The sequence below is a fragment of the Thunnus albacares genome, chromosome 18 (assembly GCF_914725855.1).
Source record: "Thunnus albacares chromosome 18, fThuAlb1.1, whole genome shotgun sequence".
NCBI classification, from domain to species: Eukaryota; Metazoa; Chordata; class Actinopteri; order Scombriformes; family Scombridae; genus Thunnus; species Thunnus albacares.
Window position 1 is genome coordinate 10343171 of NC_058123.1, and position 18412 is coordinate 10361582.

An 18412-nucleotide genomic window follows, 5' to 3' on the forward strand; every position below is an offset into this window, starting at 1 on the left:
ATTACAGGATGCACACTTTCTGAGCTCAAAGACACAAACACGATCAATAGTTCTTGAGCACCACTCTGTGGCGTAAAGTATAATTGCAGCATTTGGTTTGCACTGTGTTGTGTAGCCAACAGATAGCAGCAAAGAGCTGCACTGCATGACTATATGATATCAGTGTGATTTGAATGATGAATTTAAAAACTGGCATGAAAAAATGATGCCAAACTGAGTGCAGTCAAAAGTACAAATCTTCCCATTATTTCTGGGTATATTTCTTATCTCAGCTCCTCGTTAGAGCTAACAAGCTATTCTCTTTAATGATGGAAAAGTTCACGCTGCCTCGTGAAGCTGATATTTTCAAGCCAAATTGTTTAAATGACCTTTAAGTTAGACAACTGCCGGGCTAATTCAAATTACACGACTGGCAGGCCAAATGTAGCCTGTCAAGAAAAGCCAAAACAGACCTACTCTGACTCTGCTGTGAGGCCTATCCTGTCCTAACAAGTCAGCCACTACTTACGATTTCATTGTTTTGCTTCTGTGACTTTATCACAGCCTCGGGGAAGGTATTCCACTCCTTCCACTCCTTCCACTCCTTCCCTTCCACCATACACACACCCACACCCACACACTCTTATGAGTACATGCACACACTCAGAGAGCAAGCACTTCTTCGCGCTTGTCACATGGGTGTGGTTTCTGCTGTGCAAGCAAGAGCACAAGGGAGCAGGCATGATGACAGCTTTAGTAAATATGAACCCTTGACTCTCAAGCCCTCAGTTTAATAGCTGATTAAATACAGGTAATGATGGTGATGAGAAACAATATATAATTAACTTCTTATCTCAGTGTTTTAATACATGCTTCCGCTTTCATGAGTGCATCGCAAGAATACAAGCTGACCCAGATCACTCGGAGAATGTAGATCATTCTGTCAGTCAGATCAATTATTCATAAAAATATGACAGGGCATGCTTGCTTCTTCTTGATAGATCAGAGATGGTTTGCTCCTTAATGGCCAGGATAACGTGGAGCACTAAGTAGGCAAAAGCCATAGTCAGCAGTTTACTGAAACCAGGGTTAAATCAGAAGTCAGCCTTCTCTCTTCTTCCTTATTCCTTTAATTCTCCTGTCATAAGAAGAAGCGACGGTATGGGGAATGCTACTGTAGATAGGTGAAAAACTAAAGAAACAGCTGCATCTTATATATTGAATCAAGGTTTTAATTTGCCCAACAGGGGGCTCTGTGCTACTATTTAAGCTGCATATAGCTTGAAATACTTGATAATTACTTGTCAATGTCAACCACAACTTAAAAGACAAACCACTATATTTCCAGATTAGATCATTTTTCATCAAAAGGTCAATTTTTCAATTAATTTTTTATGATGTTTGAGATGTTCACAAGGCTTCAAACTCAAGCTCATTGTACAGACACCAACTGATTGTAAATTAAATGATTCATCATTGACCTTTTTTTAGTGGATTATTTAAGCTCAGTTAAGGAAAATGATGAGAATAAACACATAGTTCTGCTTTTAAATAAAGCAGCTGGAGCTGATTCCCTATGTCCGGTGATGATGCATAATATACACATAGGGTTTCCTTCAGTGTTTTACGGCAGAGGTGGACGACCTCACCTGAAACAGTAACTACCTTGGCTAACATATAAATTACAGTTTTATGAGATAAAACATTAACCTTTATGGGGAAAGAACAGAGGTCCCATTTCTCAGAGCTAATTTCATATATTTAATGAGTTTAGCTATTGTTCAGGCATTAATCTACTAACTAAATTGATCACAAGATGAAATGAAACTCAAGATATGGATGGTTTGCCACCTCAGCTAAACAATATCCTGGGGAAAACCCAGGGGAAAACATGGCTCAAAGTTTCATACTGTCTTATTGATTAAAAAAAAACACTGAATGGGGAATTACCTTGACCTAACCTGTCAAAGGAATATGAAAGCACAAAAGTGGAAGGCACAGGGGATATTTGCACGGCAGGGACTTTTTTAAAAGGGGAGCTGTGAAAGACTTGGACCTGGCTCAAGAAAAACTGTACTGTGATCAAAACAACAACTTTAAAGAAGATGAAGTAGAGCAATTACATTGCAGGGGAGGATCTGTACATGTTATGACATTTTCTGAGAAAAGATGGATTAACTTTATATATACAGAAAGAATTTATTTTAAAAAAGACAGGACATGGAACAACCTAAGTTAAAATATGTTCACAACTTCATATTGTCAATCTACTATATGTGAAGGTGAATAAATCAGACACAATCACTGAGTATTCAAAGGTTTGATAAGATATGTGGGTCAGAAAAATGAATTGATATTGTCTTCCAACACAAGTTTATTTAGTCAGGAAGTCTCATTTAGACCAAGGCGTCCCTGTCAGTAAAGACCGTCCGATGAAAGATTACAAGGTCAGTTTAGTCACAACTGACAGGAACACAGATATGAACAATCTCATAAATCATGGCTAATGTCAGTGACTAAAGCTTTAAAACCAGGATACAGTAAACTGAAACTGTGCGACAGGCTTTATGACACCATAAAGTGAGATGCACTGAGTCATATGAGATGAAATAACCCGACACACCATAACATGTCTAAGGTAGCTGAGGCTGTTCAGCCTCCTCTATTGCTCATACTGTAGTTTCTTAACTGCTAAGTGCACCATTTCAAAGAAAGATTGTTGAGCATCCCTTTAACCTATGTTTTCATGGAACTAATAAGCAGGACGTTTAATTTGATTAGAGTCAGTTATTTCACGTTAACAAGCTCTGTCATTCTATTAGCCTCATGTTGCTGCGATCAATAATGAGGACTCAAATGACTGTGTGATGATATGGACTACAGCTTTTAACTAGATACCTGCAAACACTTTAGAAATACTTTAAAACACTTAATTATTGCTTGTTTTATTATTGCCTTCTTTGCACAAGTGCATGTATGAATTATGCTTTTGCATCAATATTTTTTTAAAATAAACAGTCAGATAGATATATTTTGCAGGTTGCATATTCATATTTGGTTAAATGTCTATACTGTCATTGCATGCATGCAAAAGAGGGAAGATTTAGTTTGTGACTCCATATGCAACCATTGCATTGCTCTGTGACTCTTCTATGGTGTCCAAAGCAAAACTAATCACATTCATAAGAAGGTCCTGGAAGGGAAAAAAAAGACAAACAATCCGGTTTGTTACAACTCCTTGGATTGAAACACGCCCATCCTCTTGTTGACAGATGGATATGGCTAATTCCTGACGCAAGGGGTCGCTGTTATACTGGATGAAGGCTCTCTGTGCCGAGTCTAGGTTCAACACATTAACGTGTGTGTGGTGTGTGTGTGTGTGTGAGTGTGTGTGTGTGTATATCCAGTGAAAATCACCCGGAGACGGACTGAGAGTGTTTTTGACCGTACCAATGTGTGTGGCCTATAAATATATCATACACACCCTGGCGGAATCATCTCATGGACACAACAGTGTATCGAAAATGAGGGAATAATCGGGAGAGGCTCGTCTGTAGCTAACGTTTTGTTGAACTGCGAGTGGGATCACAGCTGCTGCTGCTGCTGGCTACGAAAATGTCGGGAAAAATAGAGAGCAAGCAAGGTAAGTCCTGCCCGGCTAGACACCGCCACACTGCTCCACCTTGGGATACTGGATAACGGTATTCCTCACACGGGGCTCCGGTGGATTAAATATGGGGTCCATGCAACGATAAACACGTTAAACAGAGGGGGTGGGGGTGCTTTGGATCAACATTGGGCGATTCTATTCAGTGTATGTGGAGGTTTAATTGGGCCTTATGGATTGTTCTTTTTCTCGGCTGTTAAAATAAAGCGTCACCGTATCAGCTAACGTTAGCGATTAGCTAATGTTTCCCACTGGAGCAAACGGCTTTTTCTGTGCTGTTGACTCATGTTGACTAAAAAATAACTAGTGAACCGACCTGTAAATCATTAACGTAGTTACTACTCGAACAATATAACGAGATAACCTAGATGTCGTGCGCTAGCTAGCCTAAAAAACACAATTTAAATTTGCTCTCATTTTTATATCCATACGGATCTTCACCGGCTTTTTAACCATTCAGCCAAAGGATTGTAAATATACCGTGCTTTGATTGTTTGGAAGGATGGCTAACATTAAAAAAAATAATAATAATTCGGCTTTTTATCTGTGGAGAAACATTGTAAGACACATAAATAAATAAGCATATGGTGGTTGAAGTTGTTTTTCTGCTTCATAGTTGGCCGTTAGAAATCCTTAAGATGTGTTTTGTAACGGTGGCTAGCAACAGCTAACGGTTAGCTTTTCCCTGACTAGCTTCCCTGCTATCCAGTCTACTGGAGTTGTAATGCGTTTACGCCCAAGTGTGTGTGTGTGTATGTCTGTGTGAGTGTATGTGTGTGTGTGTGTGTGTGTGTGTGTGTGTTGTGTTGATTTTCATCTTTTGTGCACGTGGCAGATTTGGTTGCTTTGACCCTTGTGTGTAATCTACTTGCGACATTTTATTTTAGAGGCAGCAAAAGAAAAAGACAAATTAAAGCATTGCAAAGAGCACATAATATGAGGGGGAAACAGGGTGGTCTCCGGTATGCTTTTGGTAGGAAACTTTATACCCGCCAGCTACACTTGCATCCCACTCCAGCAGCTGTCTCCCTGCTTCGACACACACACACACACACACACACAGAAAGAGAGAGAGAGTGAGAGAGGGAGTCCAGTCCGGTGCTGCCTGCAGTAAATGGACACACACACTCACACACACCAGCACACACATCACAGCTCCCAGTAACAGGCGGGGAGGGAGTGTCATCCACCACTAGCTCAGTCATTCTTCATAGGCGTAAAAGTTTCCGATTCCTTTCGTGTCTTGCAGACAGATGACTACATATGGTCACGGCTAAATGAAAACTTGGAGACAGTGTATTTTTTTGTCTATTCTTTGTATATCAGACTAGTATATCAGGATAAAAGTCAGTCACTATGTGCCCGATCCATCACTTCTCCCTTGCATCAATCCTCTTATGTGGACCTGCCTCCCCAGGCATCCTAGTTGTGTTTACTGGGTCACTTGTTGGTCTGTTGTCTCTGTTCTCTTCCACCATGTACCCATCGATCCCAAATACATCCCCAGAGGACACACTCTGCCAGATGCCAATGAAATGGGAAGCGGGGGGCAAGGCTGGGGGGGGCGGGGGGGACTCACTGTAACACTGAGAGCTATGCTATGCAAGACAGTTTTTCAGTGTCATCCTGTTAAGCCTCTTCCTCAGAGAAAGAGAGAGAGAATGAGTAAAGACAGGTGGAAATGGATTGCGTTAAAAAGGAATCTGTCGTCTCTTTAAAGCTTGACAGAAGGAGATTAATTCGCTGTTGCCTCGAGGAGCAAATTACAAAAGGGAAAAGATTTTGAGAAAGTGAAATAAAGTTCATGCCTCTAAGTTGGGAGTCCTACACATCACTGGGTAAAAATTTTTACCCAGTTTGGGTCAATAAAGCACAATACAATATTGGGTTACAAATGTAGTGTTTCTTGTACAAAACGATGTGCCTATGACATTCAAAAGATACGCACATTATTAGCAATCAATAACAAACCATTTATGTTTAAAAAGAGTAGATTATAACAAGCTTTAGTTTGGGTAAATAACCCAACAGTAAAATAAGAAATAACATTAAAACTAGGTCAAAAGAACCCTTTGTCTTATGTGGCTTTCTGGGTAACATTAACCCAGTGTTGTGTTGGTGCTTTATTGACCCAGATTGGGTAAAATTAAAAACCAGTCATTTTTCAGTGTGTGGATATAGGCATGGGTAATGGTTTAAATAGTAATATGATGCTGCTGAGATGTACCATGCAAATGGTTACCATAGCACACACACCAAGTAGGCCTATCAATGCACACATGGACACCAGGAGACTTATAGCCAGTGTTTCTTCCAGCTCCATCAACATACTCCTTAATCACCATGGATACCGTGTCCTTCTGTCACCGGCTTGTCCTCTCTTGGGAGGGGGTTTCCTCTGCATCTTGTTGTGTGTGTGTGTGTGTGGAGCTCAGTCAGGATGTGACACCTGAGGGAATCAAGTGGGTGGTTCCTGTGTCAGTTTCAACACTGAACCCCTAGTTCTCTGTATGCACACCCACATGACTTCATCACTCAGGCAGCCAAAACTGTAATCCATAAACAGATTCAATGTCTGTGCTGGTGTTGCCCAAAAGGCTCACAACAGCATAGACAGCCAAACTCACATCTCAATGCTTTCCTCAGAGGAAAAAGGAACTGGGTGGAGAAGACTGAAAATGTTGGGGTGTGTTTTTATTTGTTGGTTCACACTTGGTGTACTGTGTGCGACTTGTTTAAATGGACTCAGAAAGGGAAGCAGTCAGAGTAATTGGATTGTAAAACAAAAAGGATGTAGATGCTAGAACCTGAGGAGATTTTAAGCAGACTCGTCCATACCGTGCATCTAAAACCTTGATCACAAGGTTTCTAATGGTGAAAAATCTTGACACATCACTCAGTTAGGGTGATGGAGTCACGCAATCAAACATCGATAACAAATGGCATGTATAATGATGTCTGTCCAGGTGTAGTTCCAGGATGATGGGGGGGGAAATAACCGAGGCGACATTAATCTTTCTGACACGTTACTTGAGCCTGTCCTCAGCTGCGCAGCCTACGCACACCTCATCATATGTATTTTTAGACACGAAAACTTCCAAAAAACTTCACTTGTGGGGGATTTAAGTCACGTAATAGAGACTAACACTTACCCATGTGGTTCAGTTGAGCTGATGAGAAGTGCTATAAAAATGATTTGGGTTTTGCTTCTTTTGTCTATGATCTGAAAATACTCTTTGGTTGTTAGCTGTCACACAAAATAGTTTGGTGTGAAGACCCAACAGTGGATTTCCCACGATGCCATCACCTATGCTCAGACTATACTCAGAGGCTTTGTACTCCAGAAGTGTTGTTGATGTGTATGCTTAATGAAATTAGTAAAACTGCTCATTTAAAGTTTTGTATGTGTATTTATTGGTTGTATCGCTTTTAATGACCAGCGCTAAAGAGGCACCCTGGAGTGATTCCGCTGTTGAAATTACAAACGGCAGTGATGCGTTTAATGCAACACTCTAAAAACAGGTTTTTAACATCGTCGACATTGTCAGATTTAAAGAAGAAGAAGTCTTTAAACGCAGCACAGAGAATAAACCATCCGATTTCCAGCGAGACATTCCTGTCGAAAAATAGAGAGGCATGATGTTTATTTGTTTTGTTGATAGGTGTGTGCCGCGTATGAAGTTTTCACACAAACATTTGAAAAATTCTTGAAATTGATTGGCTTGAATACAACTATTTCTGCTCCCTGTTGCCAGAATACTTGCACTGTGCGATTCACAGACTATGAAATTTGTGGGGTTTTTTTCTGAAGATAAGAAGAAGCTTTAAAGCTCACATTTTTGCTGCCTGTTTCCATGCTGTGTTGAAAATGTACTGGATTGTGATCTCAGTGCCAGTGTGTAAATAAGAGCTCATGCTTCTCCAGTTAGTGCCTATGCATGGATGTTGCGTGCACTTTTAACTGCCACATTCCCATCAAAGAAATAAGTCATTTGAGTATGGTTGTTGTATATCCTTCACAGTAACTTTACAGTAACACGCATATATATATATATAATACACAACTCCATGAGTAAAAGAATCAGAGTTAATGTTTGTGTTATTTTGTTTTTTGCAGTTGCAATGGTTGTATGTCCTAATTTTACCCACGGAAACTGGGATTATGACACAACAGTTTTGGCACGTCAGTGTTGCTAACAAAGTCGTGGGAGTTGCACAGTGTTTTATAATTAGCCCGTACAGTCCTCTCTTACTGGACAGTCAATGGTAGTAGCCGGTCACAGCAGAACTGATCCATCAGTTCCTTATTTTAGCCTCCCCTGCCTCCCCCCCTCCTACATAGTTTGTGAGCATGTATCTGTGTGTTTGCCTTTGAAACGGTTCAGCCGTCATGCTAAGAGCTTACTCTCAAGCATTCCTTGAGTTAACACTGAAGTGTAAGTCACTCTGATGGCCTTGTGTTTGCCGAGTGGTTACTGCATTGCTTCAGACTGAAATATCTTCTTGTCTGATGTACAGAAATAGCAAGCCCCACATGCCTTAGTCACCAAAACTCTGAGCAAGAGCTTAAGTAGTTGTGTTTACAAAAGGGTTCCCTGGATGATTAGGTTTGTGCACATTGCTGATGAGTGATCCCACTGTTGCACAGGGCAAGCTATGGGTCTTGGTTTGACATGCTGCAATTTTGAGGTTTGATGGCGGCAAGCGTTTCACCCTCCCTCTCCCGCAGAATGAGAGGCTTGCTTTTCTCATATAGGTTTAGCTGTGTTGTAATTAGTTTTTTTTTGTGTGTGTGTGTGTGTGTGTGTGTGTGTGTGTGTGTGTGAGCGCTGTGTATGGGAGAGCAAAAAGAGGGAGGGAAATGGAGCGAAGAGAGAGAAAGAAAGAGGGTGGAGAAAGGTAGAGCATTGATGGAAATCAAGTCTCTGCACAGAGAGAGAATCAGGGAGAGAAATGGATGGATCACATGTTTGGTGACGACAGGATCGAGGCTATTGATGAGCAGTGGGAGGCTATGTCTGTCATGGCAATTAGGTCTTTGTAACATGAACATTTTCGAAGGCTGTTCCGCCAACAACATCTTCCGAGAAGCTAAAGACGGCAGATAAGATTACTTTTGGAGACCTAGGATGTAATTCAGTACGACTTCCGTTTCCAGGTCGTATTCATATTTGTCTCTTCAGATGATGCTTCACCTGATTTCACTGCTGCGTGTTGGCCTACATGCCACAGAGCAGGTGGCCTCAGTTCCTTGCAACTGTTCAGTACATCCCAACTCCAGATAACTGTGGGTTGGACTCTCTCCAGGACCGTGATGACAGCTTAAAACTGCTTCACTCAGACATTCTGCCCAGGATTATGTGTTTCTAGTTGTATTTAAAAGAAGACTTATCTAATAAAAAAAAAAAAAAAAAAAAAGATCCACTGGGGAAAACTTTTAAATTCCTCTTGCCCTCTGTGAGTGCTATTTGCGGATCTTTTCCTCTGAAGTGCTGTGTAACGTGGCTGAGTCAAGAGAGAATGATCATGAGGGACCGGTATGTTTGTGACTAACTCTCAGCAGTGCTATTGAGCGATAGCTGTGAAAATGCCAGCCTGACCAACAAGCCCTCAGTGTACAAAAAGCCTTCCCATCAGTATCAGCAGCTGTACGATCTCAGGCCTCTTGGATGGGAAATATAAGCTGGAGGAGCCAGGCCTCCTCTGAGGACACAGACTCCTCTCTACAGGGGGACCTAGATGAGGACACAGGTAAAGGACACACGAATATAAACAGCACCTCCGCCTGATGCAAGCTTGTAATATCAATGTTACACTTGCTGATTTGTCTAATTGCTATAGACTAAACAGTGTCCGAGCACAGGAGAAAGAGGATTGCTGGGAGTAATTGTGCATTTATAATGATAATGAAAAGAAAGATAAAATTAGATCTGTATTTTTTTTCCACAATTAAAACAGCATAAACAAGTTATTGAAATGTAAATGAACACACACACACATTCTGTATGCTGCTTTAAATCTTAAGATAATGCTCAAGCAAGTTTTTTTTCTGGAACAGCCAGTTTCATCATATGCACACTATGCATTTATTCAACAGTTTTTTTTTTTTTAATTTTAAAAAAATGCATACTCGCATTGTTTTTTTGGGTTGTGTACTTCTTTGTTTAAGACTGCTATTGCGAGCTGTTGCCGGTTTTGGAGCTTTAATGTAAATAGGCTCTCTGGCAGAATGAAATGCAGGGGACATTCCTCGCTGTGCTTTTTGTGTCGTGTGGCTTTATGGAAGGTGCTCATTTGCTCCGCTGAGATCTTGGGTGGACCCAGCCCGAGGAGGCTGCTCTTCAGGGCCACAGATTTCCATCACGGGCTGCCTCTAGTGCCTTATCACCTCGAGAAGAAAAAAAAAAAAGAAAAAGTTTGTAGACAGAAGTCGTAGCCGCTCTAAATTCGGCTCATCCGGTGAGGATCCACCTAGATGCTCGGTCGTAATCCAGTTGCACAATACAAACAAATTGGTATTGGTTACACTGTGGGGCTGTAATCTTGGCATCCTAAATCCAACCTGCCTACTTTGCTTCACCCTGATTCCTGAGCCTGTTTGTTGACCCACATTTTGGGGTTAACGCTGGGATTTATTAATGTTTGCAGTGAGCTCGTGCTTCCCCCCTCCGTTAAGCTGTGCGAAGAGATCTACCCTGGTGTGAGCCGGTAGCACATAGAGGCTCCATAATTAAGGTAGTCGAGTCCATCATTGTGTAATTACACAGCGCCGAGTGCTATAATACCTTGTTTTGAAAACACACACACACTCTGCGGTGCGCTCGGCCTAATAAATCTGTGCATTTAGGCCCAGCAGGCAGTAAGAATCACTGTTTGTATGAGTGTATGGGTGTGTGTATCTATGCCTGAGTAATGTGTTTCAAACAGACGGTACTGGTGAATGGTGGTACAGATGAGTCGGTCATGCTACAGGGATGCTGCCGATGCTTTGAGATGAATACTCTGTTTTTATCACAGTTGGTTTGACTGCAGCGGGTTTGCGAAATCCTCTCAAAATAACACTTTGGGTAAATCCTGTTGTCTGGGCTGGACTCCACTCTCCAATCTCATGTAAGCAGAGTCAGCTCACGCCAATCTTTGCAACAAACAATTCAGATTCACCAAACTTTTTTTTTTTTTGCAGCAAAACTTAGTATGCAACCGTGTTCACTAATTACACTTATTACACACTCAACATACTGCATAAAACTCCCGACTGAAGAATCACTTTTAGGACCGGGGACAAATACTGTTACTCAGTGGTCCTGGATGCACCCAGACTGCTGCAGTCTATTCATCCTGCAGCTATTTCATTGTGTTAATTGCATGCACCTGGTGCTGTACGGGTGTAAGCGTGACCTCGATTAGATGCTGTAACCAATACACGCAGGGCTGAGAACCACTACCAAAACTTTAGATGTGTCCTATGACGTCTTCTTTCGGTTCTTGTTTTTGATTTCAAGTGTGGTCATATTTCAGCTCGTTGAGGTCTCTTTTTGACTTGACAAGTTATGATCGCACACAATTCTCTTTTAAACAGTATCCAATCACCGGCGGCGTATCATGTCAAAAGGAAGACGCACAGAAGAATCCGCCATCGGATACACGTAGATTTAAATGACAAAAAGCCAGTGTGTTACATGGTTATCTGATGACTAGCTTGCATACATTAGGGATACAGCAGTGGCCGACGCTAAGAATGAAGAAAAGAAATACTTGTCTTTTTCTAAGCAGCTAAAGTGAAGTGAGCAGCGGGGAGAGAGGCGGAAATAGTGAGTGGCCTTGGTGACTGAATGCAACGATCTCAACAGCTGAGGAAAAATGTGGAGATCCAGAAAAAGGAGGTTTTATGTCAAGTGTGTGTGTGTGTGTGTGTGTGTGTGTGTGTGTGTGTGTGTGTGTGTGTGTGTGTGTGTGTGTGTGTGTGTGCGTGTGTGCATGTGTGCGCGCTTGTGCGAGTGTGTCAAATCCCTCAGACCCCAGGGTGGCATGGTTGGGTCAGGGAGCTGGCATACAATGTCCCACAGTTGCTGCCAGTTTCCGATGGCAGTCTAAATCAGGAATGGAGAGAGAAGTTGACATCGCTTGCAAACAAGTCATCGTTGTTGTCAAGGCAGATGTGGGTGTGTATCCGCGAGGGCGTGAATGAATCCATCAATGGTTCTGAATCTTTTTATCATATTTAAACAGTATATGACACACTTCTTGCGTGCAGAGACACACAATTGTTTATTACAGAAGTGACTATGACTGAGGCTGGTACCCTGTGGGTAGAGTGCGGGCTCTCTGTTTGAATGTGCCTCCTCTGACCCACTTCCTCTCCAGTGTTCCTCCTCATGCAACCTGAATGAGACAATGTGTGTTTTAAAATAACATCCAGCACTTTGGATTTATGAGGTTCAAAGCTAACTGTAAAACACTGAGCCAGGATGAATTAAGTTGGCTCCTGTAATCGGTGGACTTTGGTTTTAGGAGGTCAAACAGAAAACATTTCCCATGGAGACGTCATTCGACACACATACTGTGTTTCCGCTCCTCACAAATCTTCTTTTCCAGTTTGAATGAATGAATTCAAGAGTTTTGCTCATCAGTCGTGAATCGACTGTGCCAAATTTGACATCGGAAATCATTTGAAATTGACGTTTGAAATCAGACTCCTTCACTCTGCGGTGAAATATTTCTTAAAACAAATGATCATTTTTGATTCATTAATACCATTTTGTTATTAAGGGTCAAGAGCTAACATTTCATATAATGGCTTAAGGATTTCCATTTCTTTAGAGGAAAAAACCTTGATGTTTTCAACAACACCTCAGTAATAGTTGTGTTTTTTACAAGTCGAAATCTTTACCCTCAGCTGATCCTTTCATGGCTCTCCAGCGGAAAGCTACGAGCGACGCCAGAAATCTTTTCATTTTTCATTCTGTTAAAACAAACAGACTTATATTCTTGCGCCTGTACCAGTAAAAGAATCGTCATTTTCAGTCACATTAGACACAATCTGACTCATTTACTAAAGAATTGAGGCAACAACAACACACTGAATAGATCACTTTATAGTAAGTTATGTTGTAATGGGCCTGCCTTATTTTTCTCAGATGGCTTTTAGTATAAATGTAATTGCATGCACATGTTTTGGAGTCTTTAAAGCTTGACGTCGTGCTGCTGCGATACGGTAAAAGACACGTCTGTTATTCAGAGGAGAAAACGTCAGTCCATCAATAAATCACCTGAAGATGATAACGCAGTTATGTAGATGCAACTTTTTTCATTCATTTAGATAGAATAGATAGAAAACAGACAAAAAAAACATCAACAATACATCTGTTCTTAATGATTAAATTAGATGAATAGATGAAATTGAAAGGACTAGATTTAAGTATTTAAGCTCAAGTGATTTTCTTTTTTGAAGACAACAATAGAGCCATTGCGGTCTTTGTCCCGCCTTCTTTTAAACTCAAATCAAGTTCCTCCCAAACTACACGTTCCTGCCCTGACACGCTGTTTCATGTGGAAAAATGTCAAAGCAGCCACAGAAGAAAATTACAATCTCACAGCCATTTTACGTGACCCTTTTCAAAAATATACAAGACACTACTGTACACTATACTCGGCTCAGAAGTGATAGACGTCTTGCGTGACTACAATAAATAAAAAGAAATATCCCTGTAAAGATGAACACAGGTTTTTAATGAAAGAACTGTATAACAAATAGAAATGAGCGATGTCTTCAGGTTTGCTCAAACAGAGACGGTGTGACGCACTTTTGTGTGCAAGACAGTTTAAAACATAAAAAAAGCAACAGTAAAGTTATTTTAGTGTGTAGTTGATTATACATGACTTCCTTAGTTGAAGCAACCACCACCCAATTATAAGTGGCTGCGTGACTCTTGTCCTTTTGTGACGGACACATCTATCATCCCGTGAGCCTATTTTTAAAAAGCTGAGAAACAATCAGAATACGAGGTAATCGGTTTGTCACAGTGCATTTATACTGCGAGATAAGATGCGGCCTATTATTTGGCATCTGTCTGTCAGTGTCGTCCAATGCAGCGTGTTCGCAGAGTGTCAAGAGGATGACAAGTAGCCCAGTGTACAGACAAGATCAGCTTTGTACAACACTCTTAACATGGGGTGGGTGGGGGGTGGGGGGGGGGGGAAAGTGGTACCACTCCTCACTGCTTGAGGCCATTTACTCACAAGAACGCCGTTGCTTATGCTTCTCCGTCTCTCTGTATCTGTCTCTGTCTTGTACTCAGGCAGTGAAGTGATTGGTTCTCTTGCGGCTGTCTGTGTGTAGGATCAGTCTCCTATCTCAAGTGCTTTATAGCGCGTTTGCCTCTCGCTCTCTTGCCAAACAGATGCCGTTCACTCGCTGAGAACTCTGAATTCATCTCAGTAGATCACAGGGTTTTTTAAAGCTGTCGCAGTGTGTCTCTGTTCTGGTGCTGCTTGATGTTAGAGATACTGACAAGCTGGGTATTTATAGCGTTTCGTGGTTCTTTAGTCTATTGGTTTCACCCAAGGTGAACCTGCTGCCTGCCAGCCAGTCTGCTCCGCTGAAACACTCAGCTCAGAAAGTGAGCTTTAAATGGAATGCTAAAAAATTCAGTAAACCGCTGTAGCCGGAAGGTCACTTGAAGGATCAGACTGCTTTGAGCGTGTTTGTGTTTGTTGTGTGGCGCAGCAAATGTCTTTGTCTTGTGTGAGTTTCTGTCTGGGTGTGTATGTATGTATGTGTGTGTGTGTGTGTGTGTGTGTGTGTGTGTGTGTGTGTGTGTGTGTGTGTGCGTGTGCGTGTGCGTGTGTGCGCGCACCGTGCTATTTGGCCAGGCCTGTCTAGGTGAGATAAGTTGTTATACAGGGGAGCTTGCAGAGGTACCGAGTCCAGGCTGCTCTTGATTGGTAAGTTTATCCAGAAAAGAGGGAGCGGCTCTCAGTGAGGGAGACAAGGGACAGGAAACGGTGCCAGTGGCCTCGGCGTCAGGGGGGAAGGAACAGGAGGGGTACCCAGAATGATGTGTGTGTGTGTGTGTGTTGTGTGATTTCCCGCTTTCAAACCTCTATATCACACGTATTTGCCCTCCACCACTCATGTTAACCTCACATCAGCGGAATCACGAGCCGTCACCACTTTGGCTTCCTCGTACGGCTGGGCAAAATGACCAATATCTGTTGGTTATTTGCTCGATTAGTCATTCAGTCATCAAAATCTGTGGAAACAGTGAAAAGTGCGCGTCACAATTTCCTAAAACCCCAGCTGATGCAATCAAATTGCATCACTGTCACATAACATAAAGAAAAGCAGCAAATCATCATACTTGAGAAGCTAGAACTAGGGGATTTTTGACATTTTTGTTTTAGAAACTCTTAATCACTTTTCAAAACAGTTGCAGACTAATCTATTAATCACCTGATTGTTTCAGCTCTAATCTCAATAATTGAATTTATTTAACTCAAAGACGATAAATTGACAGTAACAAACAACTACCACACCTCTGCATTTGAGTATTATGTGCCATCTACAACGAATTTAACATTTTATCATTATCACAATGATTAGGATACTGATACTGTATCTGATTACTGATTAGCCCGTTTGAACATGCAGGATTTTTAGCTTTCTGGAGGCGACTGGATTTGATAGCCTCTGTTATTTCATAACTATTGTGATACAAGTTCACCTCTGGATGTTTCCTACTAAATTTTCTTGTGTACTCAACCCGTTTTGTCAACGCGGCAAACTATGTGTGTAGCTGTTAGGTTTTTTATTTCACAATCAGGGCATCAAAAACCGCTCATGTGCTACATATTCTGTTTGTTGTTGATGCTGTTGAAAACCAGCCCCCGTGGCATCCCCTCTCTGTAGCCTTTGCTTGCGATTGAATAGTTTCAGAGGCACTCTTTGTGTACTCATTTGTCTGTCTGGGGACGTGGACGCTTTCGCATTGTGTGTATGTGTCTGTTGTACGTAGGACAATTGAATGACCTAGACCGCAGGGCTCCCTCCACTGCTTTCAATACAACCCCAATGAACTTCTATGCCAAGTGATCCCATTAACTAGTTCCATTAGCTCATCCCGTGCCCATTATCAGACCTCGACCCATATTGAAACCATCCAACAAGAGTTACAACTGCTGGCAGAGAGCGAGGATTACTTGAATATTTGTAATACCTTAAAGGTTCGTCACAGCCAACGCAGCGTGGTAGGATGCGATTGTGTATATGCTCACTGTAAAGCAAAGTAGTAAAATGAACTAATAAATTGTTGTTGATTTAGCTGCAATTAAGTAGACATGCTAACATAAAAGGGAGGGTATATAAGAGTGCCCATCAAAAGCAGTGGAGCAGAGGAAGGGATGAGTAATAATAATAAAAGGAGCTCGGGGGTGGGGGTTATCGTGGCATCTTAGCTGCCAATAGTCCCAGCGGTACATTTAGATAAACATTTTTTCTTCTGAAACCTGCACGGTGACGCGCAAAATTGGACAAACAATGTGGTTTTCACCATCATCACACTTACTAGAAAGGAGGAAATATGTGGGCTAAGTACAAGCAAAAGGTACCAGTAAGCATGAACCACCAGCAGCAGCAGCAGCAGCAGCAGCAGCGGGTAGACACAGAGTAATACAGGTGGAAGAAAAGATGGTGTTAACTCCAGACAGAGAGAGAGAGAGAGAGCTTTGGAAGAAGGAGTTTTGTTGGCTTCATAGTTAAACAGAGGAGGCATTGAGACTAGAGACTTGTAAATGTTTATGCCACCACACAATACACAAGCCTAATGGTCCCACCCCTCATCCAAAACACCACCTTCCAGGCTACTGGCCTACATTTGACACAGCGCAGACCACTTTGGTAAGAGTCATACTGTACATTATCTGATTTTTTTTTTTTTTTTTTTTTTTTTTTTTTATAAATGCACTGATCTGATCAGGTGGTTTTTGGTGGAGGTGGAGAAAATTAAAATGTCTCCAAAACATTTCTCATCAACAACGAACTGCTCAACTCTTAACAGCTCATGGAGTGAATCTCTTCTCATTAATAATGCAGTGTTATTTCAAAACCTACTTAAAGAGACGAACCTTCTCTTGAGCTTTGAATGTAGCTGCAGCACTTTGTATTGTGTTGTGGTAGTGAAGGAAGTCCCTGCCAGGATTTACTGGTTATTTCTGTAAGCCGTGCATCAGTCGTTAACCTGTCCACCGTTTGACAGTACGCTGCTACATTTACTTTGCAGATAACATTCATATATTGACGCAGCTCGCCATTAGTTTGCGGTTAATTAACTAAATATATTCAAGTGTTTTTTTCTGGAATTAAAGAGTATTAAGCTAAAAAAGCAGTAACCTATGCCTTTTATATTATTGAAAACTGATGCAGTGACAAAATCAGAACACACATTAACATCTCAGCATTTGTTATTGTTTTTTCTGAAATGTGTTTCTGGTTTTGTTGTGTTTTCGGTTTTACTGTTACTGAAATGTTTTTGTGTTTTGCACCTCGGGGCCACCGTATAAAACAGCCTGGAAAGTATCAAATTTTTCACAGAATGGTTTTGTTGCCTTTTAATCTTTATTAGATTGCATGTAATGAGACAGTATAAGGTCTATATTTGATAAACAGAGTTTAAATAAAAAAGGACAATGCTCTTTTCATTACATGAGTACAATGAATAGCAACATAAAAGCATTTTTCCTCTATCAGGATCCTGCTTGAGAAGTTGAATTGTCATTAAAGTGAAGCTGACAGGACATATGAATTTGCAGATTCAACTCAAAGTACTCCAGAGCTTTATTATGACCCACTACCCCCAATATCTTCACATCTACAACATTTTATATGCAAGCCGTGTAATTATGGAGCTGTGTATAGTCTATTCTAACCTCTGTAGCCTTGGGTTCAAGCTCAGCAGTTATTTTAAGAAAATGTTATGACTGCGAAACATTACGTTTGTTTCTCTTAAGTGTTCTGCCTCAAACCTTGTTTTTCCGTCACGGCGTTAACCTTATGTTATAACCTTGTGACTCTGTGTGAGCGAAACACCGCTTTGAGCTACTGTTTTACATCGCTATACGTGACAGAAGACGCAGACGATATATCATGCATGGTCAAGCAGTTACAGTAGACCGCTGTATGTGTTTCAGTGTTGTGAAAACACACATACTTGATTTCAGTAGGCCATTTAAACCAAAGCACAACATGCACATGACCTTAGATCTCCGTAACCCACCCAAGGCCATTGCCGGCTACTATAGAAACAAGATGGTGCAAGTACGCATCAAAGGAGAAATCCAGGTCAGTGTGGTTGGTTTCACAAACACAAACATAACTTCCTTCTTTGTTTTGATGTAAACGAATGATCGAATTCTCCTGTTAAACTCTGCCATGCTTGAAATATTTTGGCGTGAAGTCGTGTTGTCCTACCGTTTATCCTGACTAATAAGAGTGTAACACCATACGGTACAGATTAAGCAGAGTCAAGAATGCAAGGTGTGTCGCTGAGAGATCAGGCTGGATTTTGTTTTAATGTGCCTCTACACGCTGCTTGTTTTCCTTATTATGGTCTTAATGCAGCATGTTTTCATCCCTGCTGATAATTCTAGTTTCAGTCAACTGTGAAGATGTGTAACACAGTATTGAGTTGATGGTACTTTTTTATTTTTAGATTGTTAATTAAATTGCGGATCAGATCACATTTGCATTTTAAATGTTATTCTCCCCCTTTC

At 41.3% G+C, this 18412-nt stretch overlaps 1 protein-coding gene across 13 annotated transcripts in view; it reads left to right on the forward strand.

Annotated features, from left to right (window-relative positions):
- The first annotated feature begins 3314 nt into the window (after window positions 1-3314).
- The window catches only part of rapgef1b (Rap guanine nucleotide exchange factor (GEF) 1b), a 47636-nt gene continuing 32538 nt past the window's right edge, over window positions 3315-18412 (forward strand). For 6 of the 13 annotated variants that reach the window (XM_044332915.1, XM_044332917.1, XM_044332916.1 and 3 more), the window contains exon 1: window positions 3316-3622. In XM_044332915.1, the coding sequence (XP_044188850.1) occupies window positions 3595-3622 (28 nt within the window). In that variant the 5' untranslated portion in view covers window positions 3316-3594. Of the gene's footprint in view, window positions 3623-18412 lie in introns of all 13 variants that reach the window. The other 7 variants (XM_044332918.1, XM_044332919.1, XM_044332923.1 and 4 more) reach the window with 2 other exon arrangements.